A 20281-nucleotide genomic window follows, 5' to 3' on the forward strand; every position below is an offset into this window, starting at 1 on the left:
TCTACTTAAAAATAAATTTTCCACTTATATTTAATTCGATAAAAATGTGTTTTAGTCTTAATTTAAAAGCAGTCAGAAAAGGTAAATTCATTTTAAGCAATAGGGTTTAAATTTATTATTTAACATAGATTCATAGATATTTAGGTCAGAAGGGACCATTACGATCATCTAGTCTGACCCTCTGCACAACGCAGTCCACAGAATCTCACCCATCACTCCTGCAAAAAAACCTCACACCTATATCTGTGCTATTGAAGTCCTCAAATTGTAGTTTAAAGACCTCAAGGAGCAGAGAATCCTCCAGCAAGTGATCCGTGCCCCATGCTACAGAGGAAGGCGAAAAACCTCCAGGGCCTTCCAATCTGCCCTGGAGGAAAATTCCTTCCCGACCCCAAATATGGCGATCAGCTAAACCCTGAGCATATGGGCAAGATTCATCAGCCAGATACTACAGAAAATTCTTTCCCGGGTAACTTGGATCTTACCCCATCTAAAACCCATCACAGGCCATTGGGCCTATTTACCATGAATATTTAATTACCAAAGCCATGTTATCCCATCATACCATCTCCTCCATAAACTTATCGAGTTTAATCTTAAAGCAAGATAGATCTTTTGCCCCCACTACTTCCCTCGGAAGGCTATTCCAAAACTTCACTCCTCTGATGGTTAGAAACCTTCGTCTAATTTCTAATCTAAATTTCCTAGTGGCCAGTTTATATCCATTTGTTCCTGTGTCCACATTGGTACTGAGTTTAAATAATTCCTCTCCCTCTCTGGTATTTATCCCTCTGATATATTTACAGAGAGCAATCATATCTCCCCTCAACCTTCTTTTAGTTAGGCTAAACAAGCCAAGCTCCCTGAGTCTCCTTTCATAAGAGAAGTTTTCCATTCCTCGGATCATCCTAGTAGCCCTTCTCTGTACCTGTTCCAGTTTGAATTCATCCTTCTTAAACATGGGAGACCAGAACTGCACACAGTACTCCAGGTGAGGTCTCACCAGTGCCTTATATAACGGTACTAAGACCTCCTTATCCCTACTGGAAATACCTCTCCTGATGCATCCCAAGACGACATTAGCTTTTTTCACAGCCATATCACATTGGCAGCTCATAGTCATCCTATGATCAACCAATACTCCAAGGTCCTTTTCCTCCTCCGTTACTTCTAGTTGATGCGTCCCTAGCTTATAACTAAAATTCTTGTTATTAATCCCTAAATGCATGACCTTACACTTCTCACTATTAAATTTCATCCTATTCCTATTACTCCAGTTAACAAGGTCATCCAGATCCTCCTGTAGGGTATCCCTATCCTTCTCTAAATTAGCAATACCTCCCAGCTTTGTATCATCTGCAAACTTTATTAGCACACTCCCACTTTTTGTGCCCAGGTCAGTAATAAAAAGATTAAATAAGATTGGTCCCAAAACCGATGTTAAACATGGTGTTAAATATTAAAAATGTGTTTTTAATTTCTAAGGGGGGTTGCACTCAGAGGCTTCATATTCGAAAGGAGTCACCAATACAAAAAGTTTGAGAACTGCTGGTTCAGACCATGATTTTTGGTGGCTAGCAGAGTTATGCATTTAAGCTCCCAGGCTTATCTTCTGAAGGTGCTGTGCAGGTTTCCTTTGAGGATGAGGACCAAGAGGTCAGACCCAGTGATCGCTTTGGAAGAAGTCCACTTCTTCAGATGCATGGAGTGAAAATTACAGATGCAGGCATAAGTATATATTGGCACATGAAGAGAAGGGAGTTCTGAAGAAGTGGGTTTTTTCACCCACAAAAACTTATGCCCAAATAAATCTCTTAGTCTTTAAGGTGCCACCGGACTCCTCGTTGTTTTTGTGGATACAGACTAACCCCTCTGATATCTGGGAGAAGTGTTCACCCACAGGTGACAGGGTGGTTTTGTCTTTTATCATTTTACACCCACCTTGTCTCTCCAATACCTTGAGACCAATATAGCTGCAACTACACTGCATACAATATCCTGCAATCTCCTTGACAAACTTTATGGAATTAAGATAAACCCTCCTGAATGAAGGGCATCACCAGGGAAACAGACTACTAACGAACACTGACCATATACAATAAGAAACTAGACAGACTATTTGCGAGGTTGTGAGGCTACAACCACACAGAGCTCTGACTCCAGCCACAGGCGGGGAGAAGGAACTGAGGGGGGGTCGGGGTGGTGCTGCCTCATATAGCCAGGGGAGGGGCCACAGCCACAAGGCGCGACACCGTCCCTTTATGGATACTGCTAGGCAAAATCTCTGGCTCCAGTGGGCTGGGCACTCACACACCTAGCTGCAAGAGATGGCTCCATCTACTCGAAGAACCACCTTACTGAATCAAGTTTAGTACCTCCCCGTTGTACTGAAAATGCAAATGTTTGTGTTCTATCGAAGGGCTGTATAGGCGAGGCAGGCAGGATTAATGCAATCTCAGGGAGATACCAGGAACTTCAAAGGCCTTTTGGGGACAATACATGTGAAGTGGATTTCCCAGGAAACACTTGGAGGCAAGGGGAAGGCAAAGGCCCCACCTCAATCCAAGGCTTCTGAAGCTGCACTTTGAGCAGAGCCCCACTGCCCGGCTGCTGACCTGCTCTGGGTCTCAGCATGCTCAGGTTCGAGCAAAGGGGGTGAGGACCTTGAACCCACAAGAAAATATCTGGGACGGCGGAAATGCTCCTGACAGAGCCGTTTGGCAGCTGGGTGACCTCTGGTAGGCCTGTCTGCATGTATGTTCTTTCATTGTTGGTAAGCTGTTTTCTCTGTAATGCTTCTACCCTACGAATGAAATGTGCTGGTTTACAAAGGGCTGGGTGGTAACAAATACCAGGGGCAATCACACACTGCACTGGCTCAGAGGAGAGAAGTGCCGCAGGCCTAGGATGACCAGATGTCCCAGTTTTATAGGGACAGTCCCGATTTTTAGGTCTTTTTCTTATATAGGCTCCTATTATCCCCCAACCCCTGTCCGATTTTTCACACTTGCTGTCTGGTCACCATACACAGGCCTGCTTAGGGGATAACACCACACAGGCAGAGGGCCATTCAGCCTGAAATACCCTGCTCAGAAGGGAGAGAAACGTGTGGGTCTCCAGGCAAGAGAAGCCCCGGCTAGGGAGCAGGGAGCCTAGAGGGGGTGGCCTTGCTGGACTGTGAAGGAGGATCCAGGTGCAGTTGCCCTGAATTGTGAGACACAACCATCTTCTGCAAGCTAGATGGGAGGTGGTTGCTCTCAGGGCTATTCACCAGGCTCTGCCAGCCAAGGCTTTGTAACTCACCAAATGAGAGAGCAAACCCAGAGGAGCGTCTAAGGCAGACACACGCTGTCACTGGCGCAGCCCCAACAGCGAAGACGCTGGAGAGCGGGGAAAACCCAGAAGCAGCAGAGAGAGCCTGACAGATGAGAGCTGACGAGGTGCCAGGAATTACAAATGCTGTAAGGAGCCTACAGCCTGGACGAGCCGAGGAAGATGAGAACGCAAACGACCTGCAGCTGGGGTCATGCCAAGGAATCATTCCAGTGAGTCCCCTCTGAATGCGGCTGCTCTGGGCATGTTTCCTGCATGGCTAACAGGCTCTATCTAGGTGGGCGGGATTACACAGCTGTGATCTCGAGGAGCACACCCGGTATTTATTGCTGCTCACTCTGCTGGGCCTTTGCACAGTGTGGTGAAATGCTGGGTGGGCTAACAAGCTGCAAGGAAGGGTTATACACCAACCCAAGCTTCCTGTCCCCAGGCAGGATTTATGGCTACAAGCCAGCACAGCAGTGCATGCAGTGGGGGGAGGGGGGCACTACCAGGTGTTGGGTGCCCCTTGCTGCAGGCCCCACCACCTTGGCACACCCCACCCAAAGCAGGTGTCTTTTGGGGGGAAAATGAGCATCAAGTTTAGACCTTCAGGAGCTGCCCAGAGAGGCCACCCAGGATCGGCTGCTAGTGGGACCAATAAGATTTGGTCCTCCAGTGGCTAGAAGAGCCAGAAGTAGGCAGAAGCCAATCAGGGCTCAGCAGTCAAGATGCAAAGGGCTGTCTGCCTCTTCCAAGCCTGCAGTTCTGGGTGAAGTTGGGATCGGTCGTAACCTGAAAGCCTGGCCTGGCCCCTCACTCCCAGCACTGTTCAGCCTCAGTCAGCGAAAAGACTGTTCTGGGTCAGGTTACGCCGGGCACAGCCTGCCTGGCCATCCTGCCTTGAGTATCGTTTGGTTGTACAGATTCAGGAGCTTGCTCTGGGAGAGGTTCCCCCGGTTCAGGTGAACCTGCCACAGGCAGGTCCCTGGGAGAATATGCTCCGAGCTGGGAGCATGGAGCAATGGCATGTTTGGGGCAGTGCTGGCTGAACGCAGGCTGGAAACAGGGCAGAGCAGGGTTCAGGGGGTCATAAGCCAAACCCTACAAGTCTGTTTGCAAGGGCTGGCCGCAAACCCACCCTATGCATTCACCTTTGGGTTCAAACCCAAGCATCTGTCCCAGGCGCACTCGAACCTCCCCCAGCCCCCGCCTCCCCTGGCAGTCCTGCCCCACTCACACACCTCTGCAGGCTCTGGGAACGCCCAGGGAGCAGAACGTGCACCTCTCCCCTGCACGGCAAAAACAGCAATGATTCCTCCCACCCTGCAGCCAGGTCCCTATGTAAACAGGGCACCCCCCACCCAAATCCCTCGCCCAGTAACTAGGTAACACCCTGGAGTTCCCTAGCAGCAAAGGATTCTGGGGCATCTCCCAGACCCTGCTCAATACCGGGTGCTTTATGCTCATGTTCCTTGTGGAGGAGAAGCCAAGTTTACCTCTCTACCCCAGGGCACCAATGTGCCCTCTAAGCTGCGCTGCTGCCCAAGAGTCAAGCAAGTGCCACGCACATCTGGCGACGTGTGTGCAGGTGCCCCTCCCCCCGCTGCTCTGCGGCTGCCTTGCTCCTGCCCTCTGCCTTGGAGCCCCTGGCCAGCGGCTCCCGGGACCCTCCTGCTTGCTGTGCAGAGCAGGGTGGGGCGGTAGACGGGGGTATGTGCTGATTTCAGGGTGTCCCCCTCCCCTCTGCTCAAGTACCCCATCTCCGCAGGGCGGGGGTAGGGAGACAGGGCTCAGGAGCAGAACAGAGCTGCTGTGGTCTGAGTTCTGGTGAGTGCCTCTCTGCTTAACAAGACAATGCATGGTCTCTCATACACTTCCCCAGCAGCTGGCACACACACACTCTCTCTCACACTCTCTCTCACACACTCACTCTCTGTCTCTGACTAGGGCCCTACCAAATTCACAGTCCCTTTTGGTCAATTTCACGGTCATAGGATTTTAAAAATCGTAAATTTCATTATTTCAGCTATTTAAATCTGAAATTTCATGATGTTGTAATGGTAGGGGTCCTGACCCAAAGAGGAGTTGTGTGTGTTTGTGCATGGGAGGGAGGGTTTTTTTTTTGCAAGGTTATTGTAGGGGGGATTGTGGAACTGCTACCCTTACTTCTGCACTGCTGCTGATGGCCGTGGCGCTGCCTTCAGAACTAGGCCACCAGCTGCCGCTCTCAGGCCACCCAGCTCCGAAGTCAGAGCAGAAGTAAGGGTGGCAATAGCACGACCCCCCTATAATAACCTTGTGACCCCCTTGCAACTCCCTTTTGGGTCAGGACCCCCAATTTAAGAAACACTGGTCTCCCCCATGAAATCTGTACAGTATAGGGTAAAAGCACATAAAAGACTAGATTTCGTGGTGGGAGACCAAATTTCACGGTCCGTGATGCATTTTTCATAGCCGTGAATTTGGTAGGGACCGATCTTTCACAAGCACAGTCTCTCTCTCTCTCTCTCTCTCACACACTCGCCTCCCAGCACAGACTTGTGTTGCTATTGTTGTTACTTCTCGGTACTTCCTGCAATGCACATATATTCTCTGTACTTTTATTCTTTCAAAGTGCTGTTATTTTAGTTTTTTGACTGGTCTGTGCATTTCATAATTTTATTCCTCTCTTATGCTTAAATTTAATTCTTTGAGTAGTGAGTTCTAACCTGTCCTGGCTGGAGTAATTATCCCTACGGTAACTTAAAAAAAAAAAATCTAGGTTTTTTGTTTCTACTAGTGGCGCACATCCACACATTACCTCGATATTGGTGCACATAACAAAATTTATTCTGCACATGGATGGAAAAAATTGGAGGGAACATTGCAGGGCACCATTCTAGGGGTTGGAGCAGCAGCCTCCCCCCAAAGAGTCTGTTGGGGGAAGCAGGTCCCCAGCACAAGCCCACTGAGATAGATGTCAGAGTAGCAGCTGTGTTAGTCTGTATCCTCAAAAAGAAAAGGGGTTAGTCTCTAAGGTGCCACAAGTACTCCTTTTCTTTTTGAGCTAGATGTGAAGGCCATCAGATACTGAGGAGATGAGCTGGGGGGTCCCGGCAGCGTGACACCTGTAAGGAGGGCTGTGAGCCCATCAGCCCACATTCACTAACCAGTCACAGCCCTAGGCTGAGGCCCCTGCACTCACCCCCCAAGCCCCAGGAGGAGTGAGCAGTGCCAGGCTGCCCTGTACCAAGTGGGTGTATGTGTCTCACCTTTTTAAACTGGCTCCCTTGGGGTCTGTTTCAGAAACGGTCTCTTTGTCGGTGATCTTTTCGTTGAGCGTCTGGAACGACACAGGAGGAAGCGCTGACGTTAGCTGGCACGCGATCTGGACTTGGGAACGGTACGTCAGGCCAGGGGACTCCAAACCAAGGAGCTGCACTGGCAACTTCCCAGGAGTGCAGGAGCTACACCTCATCCGTATCCAAGTGACAGTACAGCTCATCTGGCAGCCAGGACTCCTGGGTTCCATTCCCGGCTCTACAACGGCCTCATTAAGTCAGAACTTTTCAGTGCCTAAAGTTAGGAACCTAAATCTGTCTTTAGGACCTTAGGAAAGAGACCTACAGCCCCCATGGCGCCAGGCAGAGCTGCCAGTGCTCACCAAGCCTGGATCAAAAGCCATGTATTCAGGGGTCTAACTGTAGGGCCCTATGTTTGAACCTGCCCGTAATCTTGGTGCCACATTAACCCGCCTGATAACAATGACCCCCCCTCTGAGATCTCAGGGTGCCAAGGGTTACATACACACCCAGTGAGGTCCCATTCACGATCCAAGGGAGCAGACTGCTCAGACTGAGTGCTCTGGGGCAGGGACTGGTGTGTTGGTGTCTGGCACAGAGGGGCCCCGCCATGGCTGTGTGCTGGGCATGACTGTAACACAAGTGATGAGTCCCAGCATGCAGTGCTCCACCCCAATCCAAGGGAAGGGGGCTGGGCTTCTGCTCTCAGAAGCAGCTGCTCCACCTTCCCACGGATCCAGTCTCATGCCCAGCTCACTCCCTGGGAAGCTGCTGGCAATGCCCCCTCCCCCCAACAGGCAGGCACAGCTGCTCTCCTGCTCACCTCTTTCCAGTTGCTGCCCTGCTTCTCCACAGCCCACCGGTCGGCTCCCTTCTGCAGCTGGGAATCGGACAGAAAAGGAGCCAGTCACTTGACATGGGAGTGGGGGAGAGGCCTTGTAAGAGCAGCTGCTGGCCTGAAGGCAGGAGCTGCCCAAAGGGCCATTCCTGCAGGCAGCGACGGCTGAACTGGGGCTCAGCAGCGTGCTGGCTTTCCCATGGCCCAAAGCGCTCTCGGCCAGTGGACGTACTGGACTCCACAGGCTCAGGGCAGGCCCAGGGCCACACTCGACTCGGGGGGGCTGCAGGAGCCTGGCTGGAGCTGCTGGAACACAGTGGGCTGGGGAGCTTACAGGACTGCTGCATGGGGAGTGGGAGTCCTAAGGACTGGGGCAGGCCCACAATGGGGGACAGCGAGCCAAAGGCAGAGGGGATGAGTTCCACCCTGGGGATCAGACAAACTAGCTAGCAAGGCCTGCGTTCACCCAGTCACCACAAAGCGTGAGCCACTGCCCGCAGGGGAGGGGGCTTCTGAGAGCAGTTTGGGGGATGTATGAACATGTATTCCTGTTAGCGTGTTCCCAAGAGTGTGCACTACACAAGTGTCATGTGAGCATGTGCAAAAGCAGGCTGGGACCACTTGCGTGGGAGCGTGCATGGCAGCGGCTGTACACACGTACGCTCACGTGAGCATGTGCGTCCATGGGAGCAGAGAGCACTGGCGTGAGAGCTTGGGTGCATCCATGCAGTCGCATGGTCGCACAAAACCCCATGAGCAGCAAGCACTTTTGTGAGTGTGAGCCCAGCGACACGTACATGTACACACATGAGGGTATGCTCCCCGGAGCATCTCTAAGCACCAGCTCACATGCGTGTGCATGTACACATGCAGGAACAATGCTCCCAGGAGCGTCTCTGTGAGTGTGAGCTCAGGCGCGTGGGCACGCACACTCCAGTGAGCGGCACGTGCGTGCGTACGCCCCTACCTGGTTGATTTTGTTCTGCAGCTCTTTCACTTGCTGCTCTGCCTGCTGCTGCTCATCCTTGAACCTGCCCAGCAGCTCCACCTTCTCCTGGTTCCAGTTCTTCTCACTGATCTGGAGCTGCTTGGTGAGGTCCATGACTGCGCTGTAGGACTCGGCCAGGAGGTGCTGGTGTTCCTCTCGCTCCCTCTTCAGAGCCACTTTCCAGTCTGACGGGGCTCGCTCCGGGACCCCTTTCCCAACCTTCGACTCCAGCTGCGGGGAATCCAGGGGAGAGGAGATCAGACCGCAGGCACACCCGCCTCCAGGTGAGTATTACAGCCTGCCAACCACCAGCCCTTGCTAACACTGGGCTGGGCCAGGGGGCTATTGCTGAGTCAGCTTCCCAGACCCTCACCCGGCATGTCCTCCTGGAGCTGCTGTGCCCACAAGGGGACAGTCTCTTTCTTAAAGGACCAGCAGGGCAGCTGCAGCCATGGTCATGCAGAAGGGAAGCACAAAGCTGAACATGCAAGCTCAGGTGCTAGCAGCCTGTGGCTGGGTGGCTCTTGGAGGGCTGGCTGGGAGGGAGAACCCAGCTCAGAGGCATGGGCGCGAGCAGGGGGCATTACAGATCTTTACAGCCGATCGCTGGCTGGGACCCCATGGAGGATGCTGGGAGATGGCGCCTCTTGTACTCAAAGCAACGAGCCAGATCCCAGCTGGGCACTGATTGCACAGGGACAAACACTCCCCGGGTAGGACCCTCAGCGTCCCAGGCTGGGGGACTCCATCCCCGGGTTAGTTAGCCCCAGTTCTTTGGGAAAAGTGCCAGGAGATCTTCAGCTTGCCTCTGACCCATTATCTAGTCATACCACACTCCCTGTGGCAGCGTCTGAGTCCCTCTCTGGGCACACACCAGGAACGGGCAGAAGAAACCCGGGTTTAGCCCCTCCCAGTGCTGCATGAGGAATGGGCCCAGAACCCAGTACAGGGGCTTCGGGGCACAACCTGAGTGGGACTGGGATCACGGGGTGCCTGCACAATACAGTACTGAGGCCAGGCAGTGAGAGCAGCGCTCAGCAGACAGGCTAACACCCCACACCTGGGAGAGGGACAGCAGCAAGGAGCACTCAGGCGGAGAGCAGGTGGCTGCCCCCTTCCCACGCAGCAGGGAGACTCCTGGCTGGCCGGAGCCTGGACACAGACGAGCCGCACTCTGAAGGCAAGGGGCCACGCTGGGAGGAGGCAGGGCTAGGGCGGGCTATGGGAAATCCTAGAGCCCCAAGACAGCCCATGCCTGTGCCCTGGAGGCAAGAGGCATGGGATACAATACCCAGGACCTCCCAAGCCCTGAGGCCAGCTCGCGAGCAGGGATGAATCTGTGTGTGTCTCATCCTGGGCTCAGCAGCTCAGACAGCTCACAAGGGGCTTAAGCGTGTGATGGCTTGAGAGGCAGGTTGAAGCCACTGACAGCTGCTCAGAGAGAGCATCAGCAAGAGATGCTGCTGCTGCCAGAAACATCGGATCAGCAGTAGGGGCAGGGGCACCGCGCGGGGACTAACCCCTCGAGCCGTGTCCAGTGCCTTGGGAGGTAGCACCGAACAACAGCTGGCCATTTTGGGGTGTAAACCAAACTGGGTTCTCAGTTAGTTTCTCATGCATCTGCCTTGCAAAAAGGGAGATGAAGACCCAGGGAAAGGAATCAGAGAAGAGAACAGAGCTCAGGGCATCCAAGGGCAGGTTAGACACAGACCCCAGTGAGATGGACGAGGCCATACCACTACACCACACGGCAGGGTCCAGCTAGCAGGGAGCCAGGGCAGGGCTCAAGTCCTCTGGCGGACAACAGCTCAGACAGCAGAGTGGGAAATGATTATTCTGAGCTTGGTGATAAATGGGTCTGGATGCTGCACGGATGCTTAAAGCCAGGCCAGTCCAATGACACTAGGGGATACTGGAGTCTGGAGGAAAGCCTAAGAATGACACCTCTGGAGCACGGGGCTGGCAAATGGTTTATTATTCGTGACTTCATTAGGGGCCAGTGCATCTCTGAGCAGGCCCTGACAATCACATTAAGCTAGCATCACATTGACACGGGCCTCAGCCCCAGACAGCTCAGCGCGATGGGGATGAAACCAACAGGAAGCCTCAGTACATTTCCAAAGCAGTAAGAGTTAGACGACAGGACAGAAAAGGTGCCCTGGTGTCAGAGAGTGGCCAAAGACACCAGCTTGTTTGCCTAATGGCCTAACTGTTCTCCTGCCCCCGGCCCGTGATTTACTGCCTGCAAATGGCCTGCACACACAGCCTGCTCAGCTGGAGAGGGTCCCTGACAATTCCACTGACTGCTCCTATGACCCCCCCACCCCTGCCCCCCAAACAGAGAGCGCCCCTTTCCCAACAGGGTTAACCACCATTAGAAACAAGCTTTGCTCCCTGACTACTGACATCCCAAAGGATGCCTGGTTTGACCCTAGAGTTGCCAACTTTCTACTCACACAAAACCAAACACCCTTGCACCACCCCTCCTCCAAGACCCCGCCCCCGCTCACTCCATCCCCCCTCCCTCTGTCACTCACTCACCCCACCCTCACTCACTCGCTCATTTTCACCAGGCTGGGGCGGGGGGGGGAAGGGTGAGCTCTGGTGTGGAACCGGAGATGAGGGATTTGGGGTGCAGAAGGGGGCTCCAAGCTGCGGGGTCCAGAGTGTGGGAGGGGGCCCAGGGATGAGGGATTTGGGGTGCAAGAGGGTGGTCCAGGCTGGGACCGAGGGGTTTGGAGGGCAGGAGGGAGATATGGGCTGGGGCAGGGGGTTTGGGCATGGGAGGGGGTCAGGGGTGCAGGCTCCGGGCAGCGCTTACCACAAGCAGCTCCCAGAAGCAGCAGCATGTCCCCCCTCTGGCTCCTATGCAGCAATACGGCCAGACGACTCTGCACGCTACTCCATCAGCAAGCGCCGCCCCCGCAGCTCCCATTGGCCGTGATTCCTGGCCAATGGGAGCTGCAGAGTGGTCACTTGGGGCGGGGGCAGCGTGCAGAGCCCCCTGGCTGCCCAACGCATAGGAGTCAGAGAGGACACATGCCGCTGCTTTTGGGAGCTGCACGGAGCCACGGCAGGCAGGGAGCCTGCCTTAGCCCTGCTGCGCCACTGACTGGACTTTTAACGGCCTGGTCTGCAGTGCCACCAGGGTTCCTTTTCAACCAGGCATTCCGGTCGAGAACCAGACACCTGGCAACCCTATGTGACCCATGGGACTCACACAGCACCCCCAGCGGAAGGTCTTGTCAACACACTGGCTCCAGCTCCCAAGCTCAGGTGCAGTTGCAGCTCTGCCGCTCCTCCTGCAGATCCTGGCCATGAAAAGGTTCTCCAAATTCATCTGTCAAGTAACACGTTCTCCTGAAGCCTGGGCATTGTGGTCACCCAGCATTTATTGCCTCCGGTCATCGGAGCCAGTAAGGCCATAAATCCAGGCTTCATTTCCACTAGTTTGGGTTCTGCTGATCTCAACACCGCCTGCTTTGAGCTGCACGCAAGCCTGGCATGACTCTGAGCATGCGACAGCTTGGAGATGACTATTTGTAGGCCAGAGACATCAATAATGCATGGCCAAGGGACTGCACGTGCCCTGATCCTGGGAAAGCCCACAGAGTAGACATGTACGGGGCAAGTATTTCCAGGTGTCAGGAAAACATGCTGATTGCCAGATGAATTGGCTTTGCAAGGCTAGCAGAATGGACCCTCACTGTTAGATGGGCCAGGAATGTCACTGGAATTTGCTTGCCTTAAAGTGCAGATCTGCTCAGCAACAGCCCTTCACGCTGCAGTGTGTGGATCAGAATCCGAGCCATTGTCCTTAAGCACTAAAATCACTCTGTGCTCCTGGCAGCCCTGCCCAGCCAGCACAGCTGACAGAGAAGGGGCTGGAGTCTGCTCACTTGCTCCCACTCAGCGACACCTGTGCTAATGCCTGCTACAGAGCCTTTATTAGTGGTTTCCTAGGCATAGGGAAAAGCCCAGCTTGACTCTCTGATCCCAGACTGATTCTCCAGGTCAGGCTGTTTCCTTCTACTTGTGAACTGACATACGCGAGATGGAGTCACTGAGATAAATACAGAGCCTCCTGGTTGAAAAGGTGACCCTAGTGTCACAGATGTGGTGGTGTCTGCCTGAGTCTGAAGAGAGCCTGACAAAAGAGCTCAGAGAGGTGGGAGTTGGTCCATGCAGCGCCATGTGTGTTAACCTACAGCCTAAAGATGGCAATGCTGTTAACTTTTTCACTGCCAATCAGCACCCAAGGAATATCTGAAAACTGCCGACCAATCCGCTGCAAGCGGCATCTCATTTTGGCATGACATGTGGGTGGAGTATGGATTATGGGCGGAGTTTGGAGGGTACCACCTCTTACTGTCTCCTACAATGAGGAACTGTCAGAAGCGAGGACTTGTAGCTGCACCTGCTCAGTGTCAGGGCAGCCTATTAGCACAGCAAGGCCACCTGATTGACCATTCCACCTGACCGGCTGAGGAGGTCACCAGGCCTGCTCCTATGACCATCAGCAACGACTGAATGATCTCTGGCTGCTCATCACGCACGCCCGCAGCTGCGCTCTCTCTGGTGCCTGCCCTGCTGCTAGCCTTGCTCCAGCCCTGAGCCTGGCTTATTCCCAGCATTGCTCTTGGCTTGCCCAGTCCGTTTCCTACTTGCCTACTGGCTTCCTGACTCTGGTGCCTGAGTCCTGCTCCAACCACTAGGCTTGGCTGCCCACATCCCAGTTCATGACAGTGGTGCTGGACAGCTATCCTGTTCAACCAGGGTCCCTGCTGAGCATCCTCAGAGCTCACTGCATGCACAGCCTGCCTCTCCACTGCTTCTGTTTGGGATCTCTCCAGCCAGGATACTCCTCCCACCTGCTCTGGGTCCCCAGCCCAGCAATCCCTGCAAGGGAAATAATGGGCATCATTTACTCCAACAATTGGATTCTCAGTGTCAGCCCTGTTGCTATAGAAACTCCCTCAGCAGGAGCAGAGATTACTAATTAAGATTCCCACAATGCTCTGCTTTCATCCTCTGCCCCAGCCCAGCTTATCAGGCTGCAGACATCTCCTGCCGCTCTCAGCCCCTCTGATATTAGACAAGCACTGGGAAGCGCGCTCTGCCCCGCTGGACTCTGAGCACATGCTGCCGTTGCATTCAAAGCCCTGCCAAGGGGGTCTGCTGGGGCCATCCTGCTGGCCTGGAAGGAGGGTCACCCTGAAGCAGGGATTTTGGGGTGACGGGGGAAGGGAAGCCAAAGGAGGAAAATGCCCCCCCCCCCCCAAGACTTCAGTGCATGTCTGCAGCTCTTACCTGGGCGATGTGGCACTTGAGCTCAGTCCGCTCGACCTCCCAGGCAGCCTTGGCCTTGGCAAATTGCTGCTGCAGCTCATTCATGCCCTGCCTCTCCTCGCGCAGCTCCGTGCACAGCTCCTTCAGGATCACCTTCATGTCTGCCAGGGTCTTGACGTACTCATTGGGCTGCCGGGCAGGGGAAGGGAGAAGGGCGTGAACGCAGGCAGCTGTTCACAGACATCTGCCCGGGGGGAGGCGCTGCCGTCCGCTCTCCCGGAGCCGCAGGCGCAGGGCTCCACGGGCCCAGTGTCTGTCTATGCCAAGCAGCGAGGACAGGGAGAGGCAGCTCTGCTGGCCCCAGGGGTCTGGTCTAGGCTGGGCTGCCTCCTCCCGTGGATTGAGTTTCAAGAATGTGCCTTGCCCTACAGCCAGTTCAGCAACAATGGGGCCAGCTGGCTGTCCAGTCCCCACCCCGCCAGCCTTGGGACCTGGGGGAGGAAGGTTCACTCCAGTCCAGCACTCCAGCTGCACCCTGCAATACACACCGGATTCATTTCATGGTCCTCAAACCTGCCATAGAAACCCCCTGCTGAGGATGACGACCCCATGGGAGAGGGGACATGGAAGTAACCCCGAGCCCCTTCAGGCCAGTAGGCTGCAGCGTTGGGAGGGCAGAGCACAGGACTGGGAGACAGAGCTGCACAAATCCCCCCCACCCTAGTCCCCCTCACACAAAGGGGAGAAGGACCTTGGCCAGCTGCTGGAGGGCTCGGAGAGTCCTTGCCGTGTGCAGCAGGCCAGTGTTCCTCCATCTCTGCTGCGCCCAGGCAGTCAGGTTGGAGAACCAGCAAACGCCAGGGCAGGAAACGGCTGCAGCCCCTGCCCCGTTCACTGGGCTCCAACCCTCCCTCCCACCGCCCTGTGAAGCTGCCAGGTTGCAGAGGAGTCCTGGGGAATGCCTAGGGGCTCCCTCGGCAGCACCGCCAGCCTCCAGGGAGCTGTCCTCTCCCCTTCGCCTGGCACCAGTTTGGAGAACGTGACTCAGCCCAGCAGCAGCTCAGTGTCCCACCGCCACCCGCTCTCAGTGCCCATTGGCTTCCGCCCGCCGTCCAGCTCCCCGCTCCTGCCGGAGCAGCTCAGTGTCCCACCGCCACCCGCTCTCAGTGCCCATTGGCTTCCACCTGCCGCCCCACCCCTGCTGGAGCAGTTCCGGGGCAGAAGGCTGGGAAACGGTGCAGGGACCCCTGCTAGCCACCCTGGGGTCAGCATGTAGAGGCTACCCCCTCCCTGGCCTGTGAGGAGGGTGAGAGGCCATTCCCCCAACCCCACAAGCGGAAGGGCCCGAGGAAGCTGCAGCAGGGGCCTGTTCCTGCAGAACTTGGCCCTGCCCACTGAGCTCACCCAGCCGCCATCTCAGGAAGGCCAGGCCTGCCGGGTGGCTGGGAGGCCAGCCTCAGGGCCTCTCCCAACACCCCTGTTCGTCCCTGGAGGATCAGAGAAGAGGAGGAATGTCTGCAGAACAGGGGCAAAGGGGCATGCAGGCTGGCACACTCCACGGAAGCTCCCAGCAGAGCCTCACACACGCTGAAGGCGGGGAGGAGGGTGTCTCTTCATTGGCACTTCCGCTGTGAGATCCCGGGCAGCCAGGTGTGCAGCCCCAGGGATGGGAAGTTCAGGCTCCTTTGTACTGCCGGCTACACCCAGACGCTGTGTCTTTCATAGTAAGGAGCCAGGCTTCAAGCGCACCTTGTTCTCAGCAGACAGAGCAGCAGGAAGCTGGAGCCCACAGGACACAGCGGCTCTGCCGCAAGCTAGGCCTGCAGTTTGCTGGTTAGGCCCAGCCCCTTGCTCTACACGACACAGAAAGCGTAATGCCCCAGTGTAGAGACTCCAGCCAGCCCCGGGGCCCAGCACAGAGTCTCCGGCCAGCCAGAGCTTACCCCACAGCCAGCTGCCCTGTTTGCCCGCTATGGGACGTCCTGGTGGTGCGGGGAGCTGGTGACAGGTGCCCCGCACTGCGGTGTCCCTCAGAGCCCAGTCGAGAAGCTGCATGCAGGCTCCCTCCCCACCCAGCTTCTGCCTTACAAGGGCTAAACACAGACATCTGGATGGCTGCTGCTCTCCAATGTAAACATGGACCCGAGCCCATGGGCCTCAGCTGGGGCAGGCTCAGAGACATCCCCCACTCAGCCTCACTTCCACCCCTATGAACGTCTCCCCACAGCCCCCAGCAGCGGGTGATGTTTCCAGTACAGACCTGCCCACCCCTGCACAGGATCTGCAGCCCCTGCTCTCTGAGGAACACCCACATTCCTGCAGGCACCGGGAGCCACGTCACCGGGTTCAGGGGCTCCCTCGGCTCGTCTGCGCGGCATTAACACTTTCCGATCAATCCCCAATGCTTACAGATAGCAGGAGCAGCCTGCACTGCAGCTCTGGCCCCGGCCCCCAGCACACATCAGGGCTTCTGGCCTCACTGCCTGGGCAGCAGAGTCTGACTGTGACCAGGCCATTGGTGCTGGGCTTGGGGTGCAGCACACCGACCCGCAGTCCCTTCTGCCAGCCCAGGAGAGGGGCCGGGATGGCAGGACTGAGGGGCTGCTGCAGCAGACACGCACAGGGCCCCGGGCTGCCTGAGGTCCCAGGGAAACAGCACCCTCCCGCCTCAGCCTGGCCCTGCACAGCCTCCTGATCCTGGGTGTGCTTGGCTCCCGGGAAACGAGAACGGAGTGGGAAAGGAAGGGGGGATGTGAGGCACCCTGCCCACAAACACGCCCAGTCTCTACGCTCGCTCTTCGCTAGAGCCAGGCACCAGCCTGTGCCCGGGGAGCCGGGCTGAGCCCAGAGACTACAGAGCACTTGCCCCCCCCCCCTCCCCCTCCAAGCTCATCGCAGCAGGTGTGCCAGGGTCCCAGCTCACCGTGTTCTGGGTCCAGGTGTCTCCGGCACACGTCTTGTTATCGGCCTGCTGCTGTGGGGTGAGCTCCTCCTCCTCGATCAGCAGGTACAGCTCTTTCATGCTGTTCACCTGGAAGCACAACAAGATACAATGGTCCCCCTCAGCCTCCAGCCACGGGCAGACGAGGGGCTCCTGGCCCAGGGGAGTGGGGGGAAGGGGCCCTGGGGCAGTGAGAAGCTGGCACCCATGGCTGCCTGTACCCAACAGAGCCCAGGGATAGGGGGTGACTGCGAGCTGGGATGGAGGGCCACCAGGAGAGCTGTGTGCGGGGCCCAGGACTGGAATAACGGAGGAGCTGCATGCGTGGACTGAGGGCCTTCAGCAGAGCTGTGGGGTGGGGGTGATCTGGTCTCAGCACCTCCCCAGCTCATGTTTCTGGCTCTTCCATACCAGGCACCAGAAACTGCAGCCTCGTGCCAGGGCACAGAGTCATCTTTTGGCCTCAGCACAAGGCCGGGCCATAATGAGGCTGTTGTTACCAAGCCTCAGACACAGTTGCTGCCGGCCAGAGGCAGCACACTCTGTGCACGTCGTTTGTTCTCGTTTGTGAAGACGTTTAGTGCTCAGAGAAGCGAGAGACTCGGGCTCGGCACAGACAGGTGTTGGGCAAGCTTCCCCGAGGGGCAGCTATGCACTTAACTGGCATTAGAGCAGGGAGCAGCTGCCCTGGCTTGGCATGTAGATGGGCGTCTCATGGACGTGCGCAGGAACAGTAATGATGCAGAGGTGCAGCCCGCAGACTAACAGGCCCTGGCCTGTCTGCTTGGATGCAGGACTGGAGTCTGAGGGCTGACCTGCACTGACTCCGGACTCTCCTGCTTCCTGCCCTGTGACCTCCTCCCTAGCACGTGACCATTGCTGGGGAGCTGAGTGCAAGCTGACATTGTGTAACAGCCAGCAGGTTTCCAGCAGCCAGCACCATTGAGAGCAGCATGCCCCCACCAGAAAAACCCTGTGCCAGGCACCACCTCTGCCCACAGAACAATGGACACACAAGGCGATGGGCCATTAGCCCTGCTGTGGCTCCCACGTCTCCATGCTGCTCCCATGCCTCCCCCTGCGCCAAGCTGCCCAGCCTCCCTTCTGCTGCAGAAAAGGGGGCAGGATCCAGCGCAGGCCGACCCTGGCCGGCACTGCCCAGGTGTCCCCATGCACAGCCTAAGCCTGGGGCCTTTCGGAACCCGCTGAGTCTGGGGTGAGATGTCAGCCCAGACGCAGGAAACCACCCAGGACAGAGCACAGGGCAGGGAGTAGCTGGCTCAGCAATGGGCCACGGGGCCCTTCACCTCAGGACACTGCAGACTTTACTGCCCAGCAGCTGGTCCCTGCAGTGACCTGTGTTAAATGAGCAGGACTCTTAGGGGGCTGCAGAGCGTGCGGGTGGCACCAGGTGGCACCTCATCCGCAGTCCAGTGTGAGAGAGGAAGGAACGGCTAAGCCAGACTGACCCCCACTGTCCCTACAGGGACCCTCCCCAGGCTGGAAGTGATGGGGGTTGGCAACGCTGACTTTACCCAGCTGATAGCCCAGAGACTGCGGGTCCCAGCATGCCGAGCTCCCTCCTGGGCTGCGACCCACAGGCTCTGCAGGCTGCATATCTATGCATAGGGTCACAAAGGCTGGAATAGGCTCCACTCCATGCCACCTGCCTGCCCAGACTCTGCTGCAGGTCTCCTCTCCAGTTGGGACAGTGCAGCCCAGTACCCGGCAGACTATGGATGGGAGCTCCTGGCTGCAGCAGGGACCCCCATGGCACGCAGGCCAGGCAGCATGCCCTACCTCCAAGAAGCCATCGCCCTCACTGTGGAGGATCTTCCCCTGCCTCCAGCGTTTGAGGAACCACTTGAGCTTCATGAAGAGAAGCAGGAAATTCTGCTTGAATTGCTGGGATTCCTGCACCAGGAGGTTCTTCTCCTGGCTCCAGAACTTCTGCTCCAGCCGCCTCTGGAGGCTCAGGCTCTGCAGCTCAAACTCCCGCCTCAGGAGAGCCTTCTGCTGGTCTTCCCGCAGCTGGGGGAGAGCCACTGTGAGAAGGACCCTCCCCTGGGCCGCGCGAGGGCCCCCAGTGGGTGCTGCTGCAGGATCTGCACAGGTGGCGGGACTGGGGGATCAGGCCCCTGGTGGGGAGGGGCTGAGACTGGAGCAGAGCTCCTAGGGCTGTCACTCATTCCCTGGCCTCATGGGCACCGGGACAGCAGCGGTGGAAGAGGGAGGGCCCAGTCCTGTCCCAGGGGCGCTCAGAGCAGGGTCACCTGGCTCTGGAGATAGTGGTGCTGTGCCAGGGAGCTGTGGGGAGCAACAGCGGGGAGGGGGGAGAAATACGGACATGTTGGATGATTGCCCTGATGACAGGCTATGGGGCGTGTGTGCGCCCCTCACGAGCCCTGGGCACGCTAGTGGGCCGGGGGTCCCAGGAACGCTGGTGGATGGAGGGGAGAGGATCACGCAGGCCCCAGGAACGCTAGTGGGCAGGGGAGGGAGGGGATGATCCCGCGAGTGTGCTGGGGGCGGGAGGGAGGGAGTGATCCTGCTGGCCCTGGGCACGCTGTGGGGATCCCAAGGGCCCCAGGTGCACTGGTGGGCACTGGGAGAGGGCAATCCCGCAGGCCCTGGGCATGCTGCAGGGGTGGGGGCTGATCCCATGGGCATGCTTGTGGGCGGGGGAAGAGGGCAATCCTGAGGACTCCGGGTGCGCTGGTCGGGGGGCGGAAGGAGTCATTTCACGGGCCCCAGGCACACTGGTGGGCTGGGGGAAGGGGTGATCCCACGGGCCCCAGGCATGCTGAAGGTCTCAAGGTGAGGCTGTGGCACAGCTCTGCCAGCGCTGGGGGGAGATGGGTTCGAGTCGCGGGGAGCCCTGGGTGATGCACACTCCTCTGAAGGAGCTGACAGCCCAAGCTCTCATGGAGACTCCCCTTCTCCCCCAGCAGATGGGGCAGGCAGTGGCTGCCTCGTGCCTGCCCAGGAGGTGGTGGGAGTGGGGTGCGGTTCTGGGCTTGTCTCCTCCAAGGTCTGTGACTATCCCCAAGGCCCAGCCTGGCTCTTGGCTGCCTCCAGTTACCCCCACCCCAGGCAGGGGCAGGCAGTCATGGCATAGACCCCACTTGGCCGCTGCAGCAGCTCCCTGCGGTGCCTCTCACTGACCTGGCAGATCTTCTGGGAGAAGTCCTCCAGCTCCTCCTTCCTCAGCTGCCTCTCTTGGGTGAGCTGCTCCTGAAGGCCCCGCAGGCTCTCGTTGGCTTCAGCCAGCACCAGCTGCAGCTCCTTGATCTGCATGGGCAGCGGACAGAGTCAGTCCCCTGGCACTCCGCCATGCCCAGGCCTCGTTCCTCTCCCCTGGAGAACAAGGCCCAGGAGCTGGCGCGAGTGCGTTGGAGGGGACGGTGGATACAGTTCTCCTGGGCTCCACCCCGGCCAAGGGACAGAGGAGGGGGCTCAGAGGCTGCACTCTTGGACTCTGCTCCTGACACATGCCGTGACCTTGAGCTCATCACTTCCCCTCTCTATGCCGCAGCCGAGCCAGCTTTAAAATGGGGAAGCCACATCCTTCCCCGCCAGGTTCACTAGCCAGCCAAGGCCCGTAGGCCCATAGACCCTGCGGCGCGCAG

General features: G+C 57.0%; 1 protein-coding gene across 8 annotated transcripts in view; it reads right to left on the minus strand.

Annotated features, from left to right (window-relative positions):
- The window catches only part of SOGA1 (suppressor of glucose, autophagy associated 1), a 90867-nt gene that overhangs the window by 17186 nt on the left and 53400 nt on the right, over positions 1-20281 (minus strand). For 2 of the 8 annotated variants that reach the window (XM_043526623.1, XM_043526622.1), the window contains exons 7-14: positions 19818-19943; positions 18453-18683; positions 16605-16742; positions 13733-13900; positions 8402-8653; positions 7420-7476; positions 6567-6637; positions 4557-4604 (exon numbers count right to left, since the gene is read on the minus strand). In XM_043526623.1, coding sequence (XP_043382558.1) covers positions 4557-4604; positions 6567-6637; positions 7420-7476; positions 8402-8653; positions 13733-13900; positions 16605-16742; positions 18453-18683; positions 19818-19943 — 1091 coding nt within the window. The remainder of the gene's footprint in view (positions 1-4556; positions 4605-6566; positions 6638-7419; positions 7477-8401; positions 8654-13732; positions 13901-16604; positions 16743-18452; positions 18684-19817; positions 19944-20281) is intronic. The other 6 variants (XM_043526626.1, XM_043526624.1, XM_043526627.1 and 3 more) reach the window with 4 other exon arrangements.

Source organism: Chelonia mydas, chromosome 13, assembly GCF_015237465.2.
Source record: "Chelonia mydas isolate rCheMyd1 chromosome 13, rCheMyd1.pri.v2, whole genome shotgun sequence".
NCBI classification, from domain to species: Eukaryota; Metazoa; Chordata; order Testudines; family Cheloniidae; genus Chelonia; species Chelonia mydas.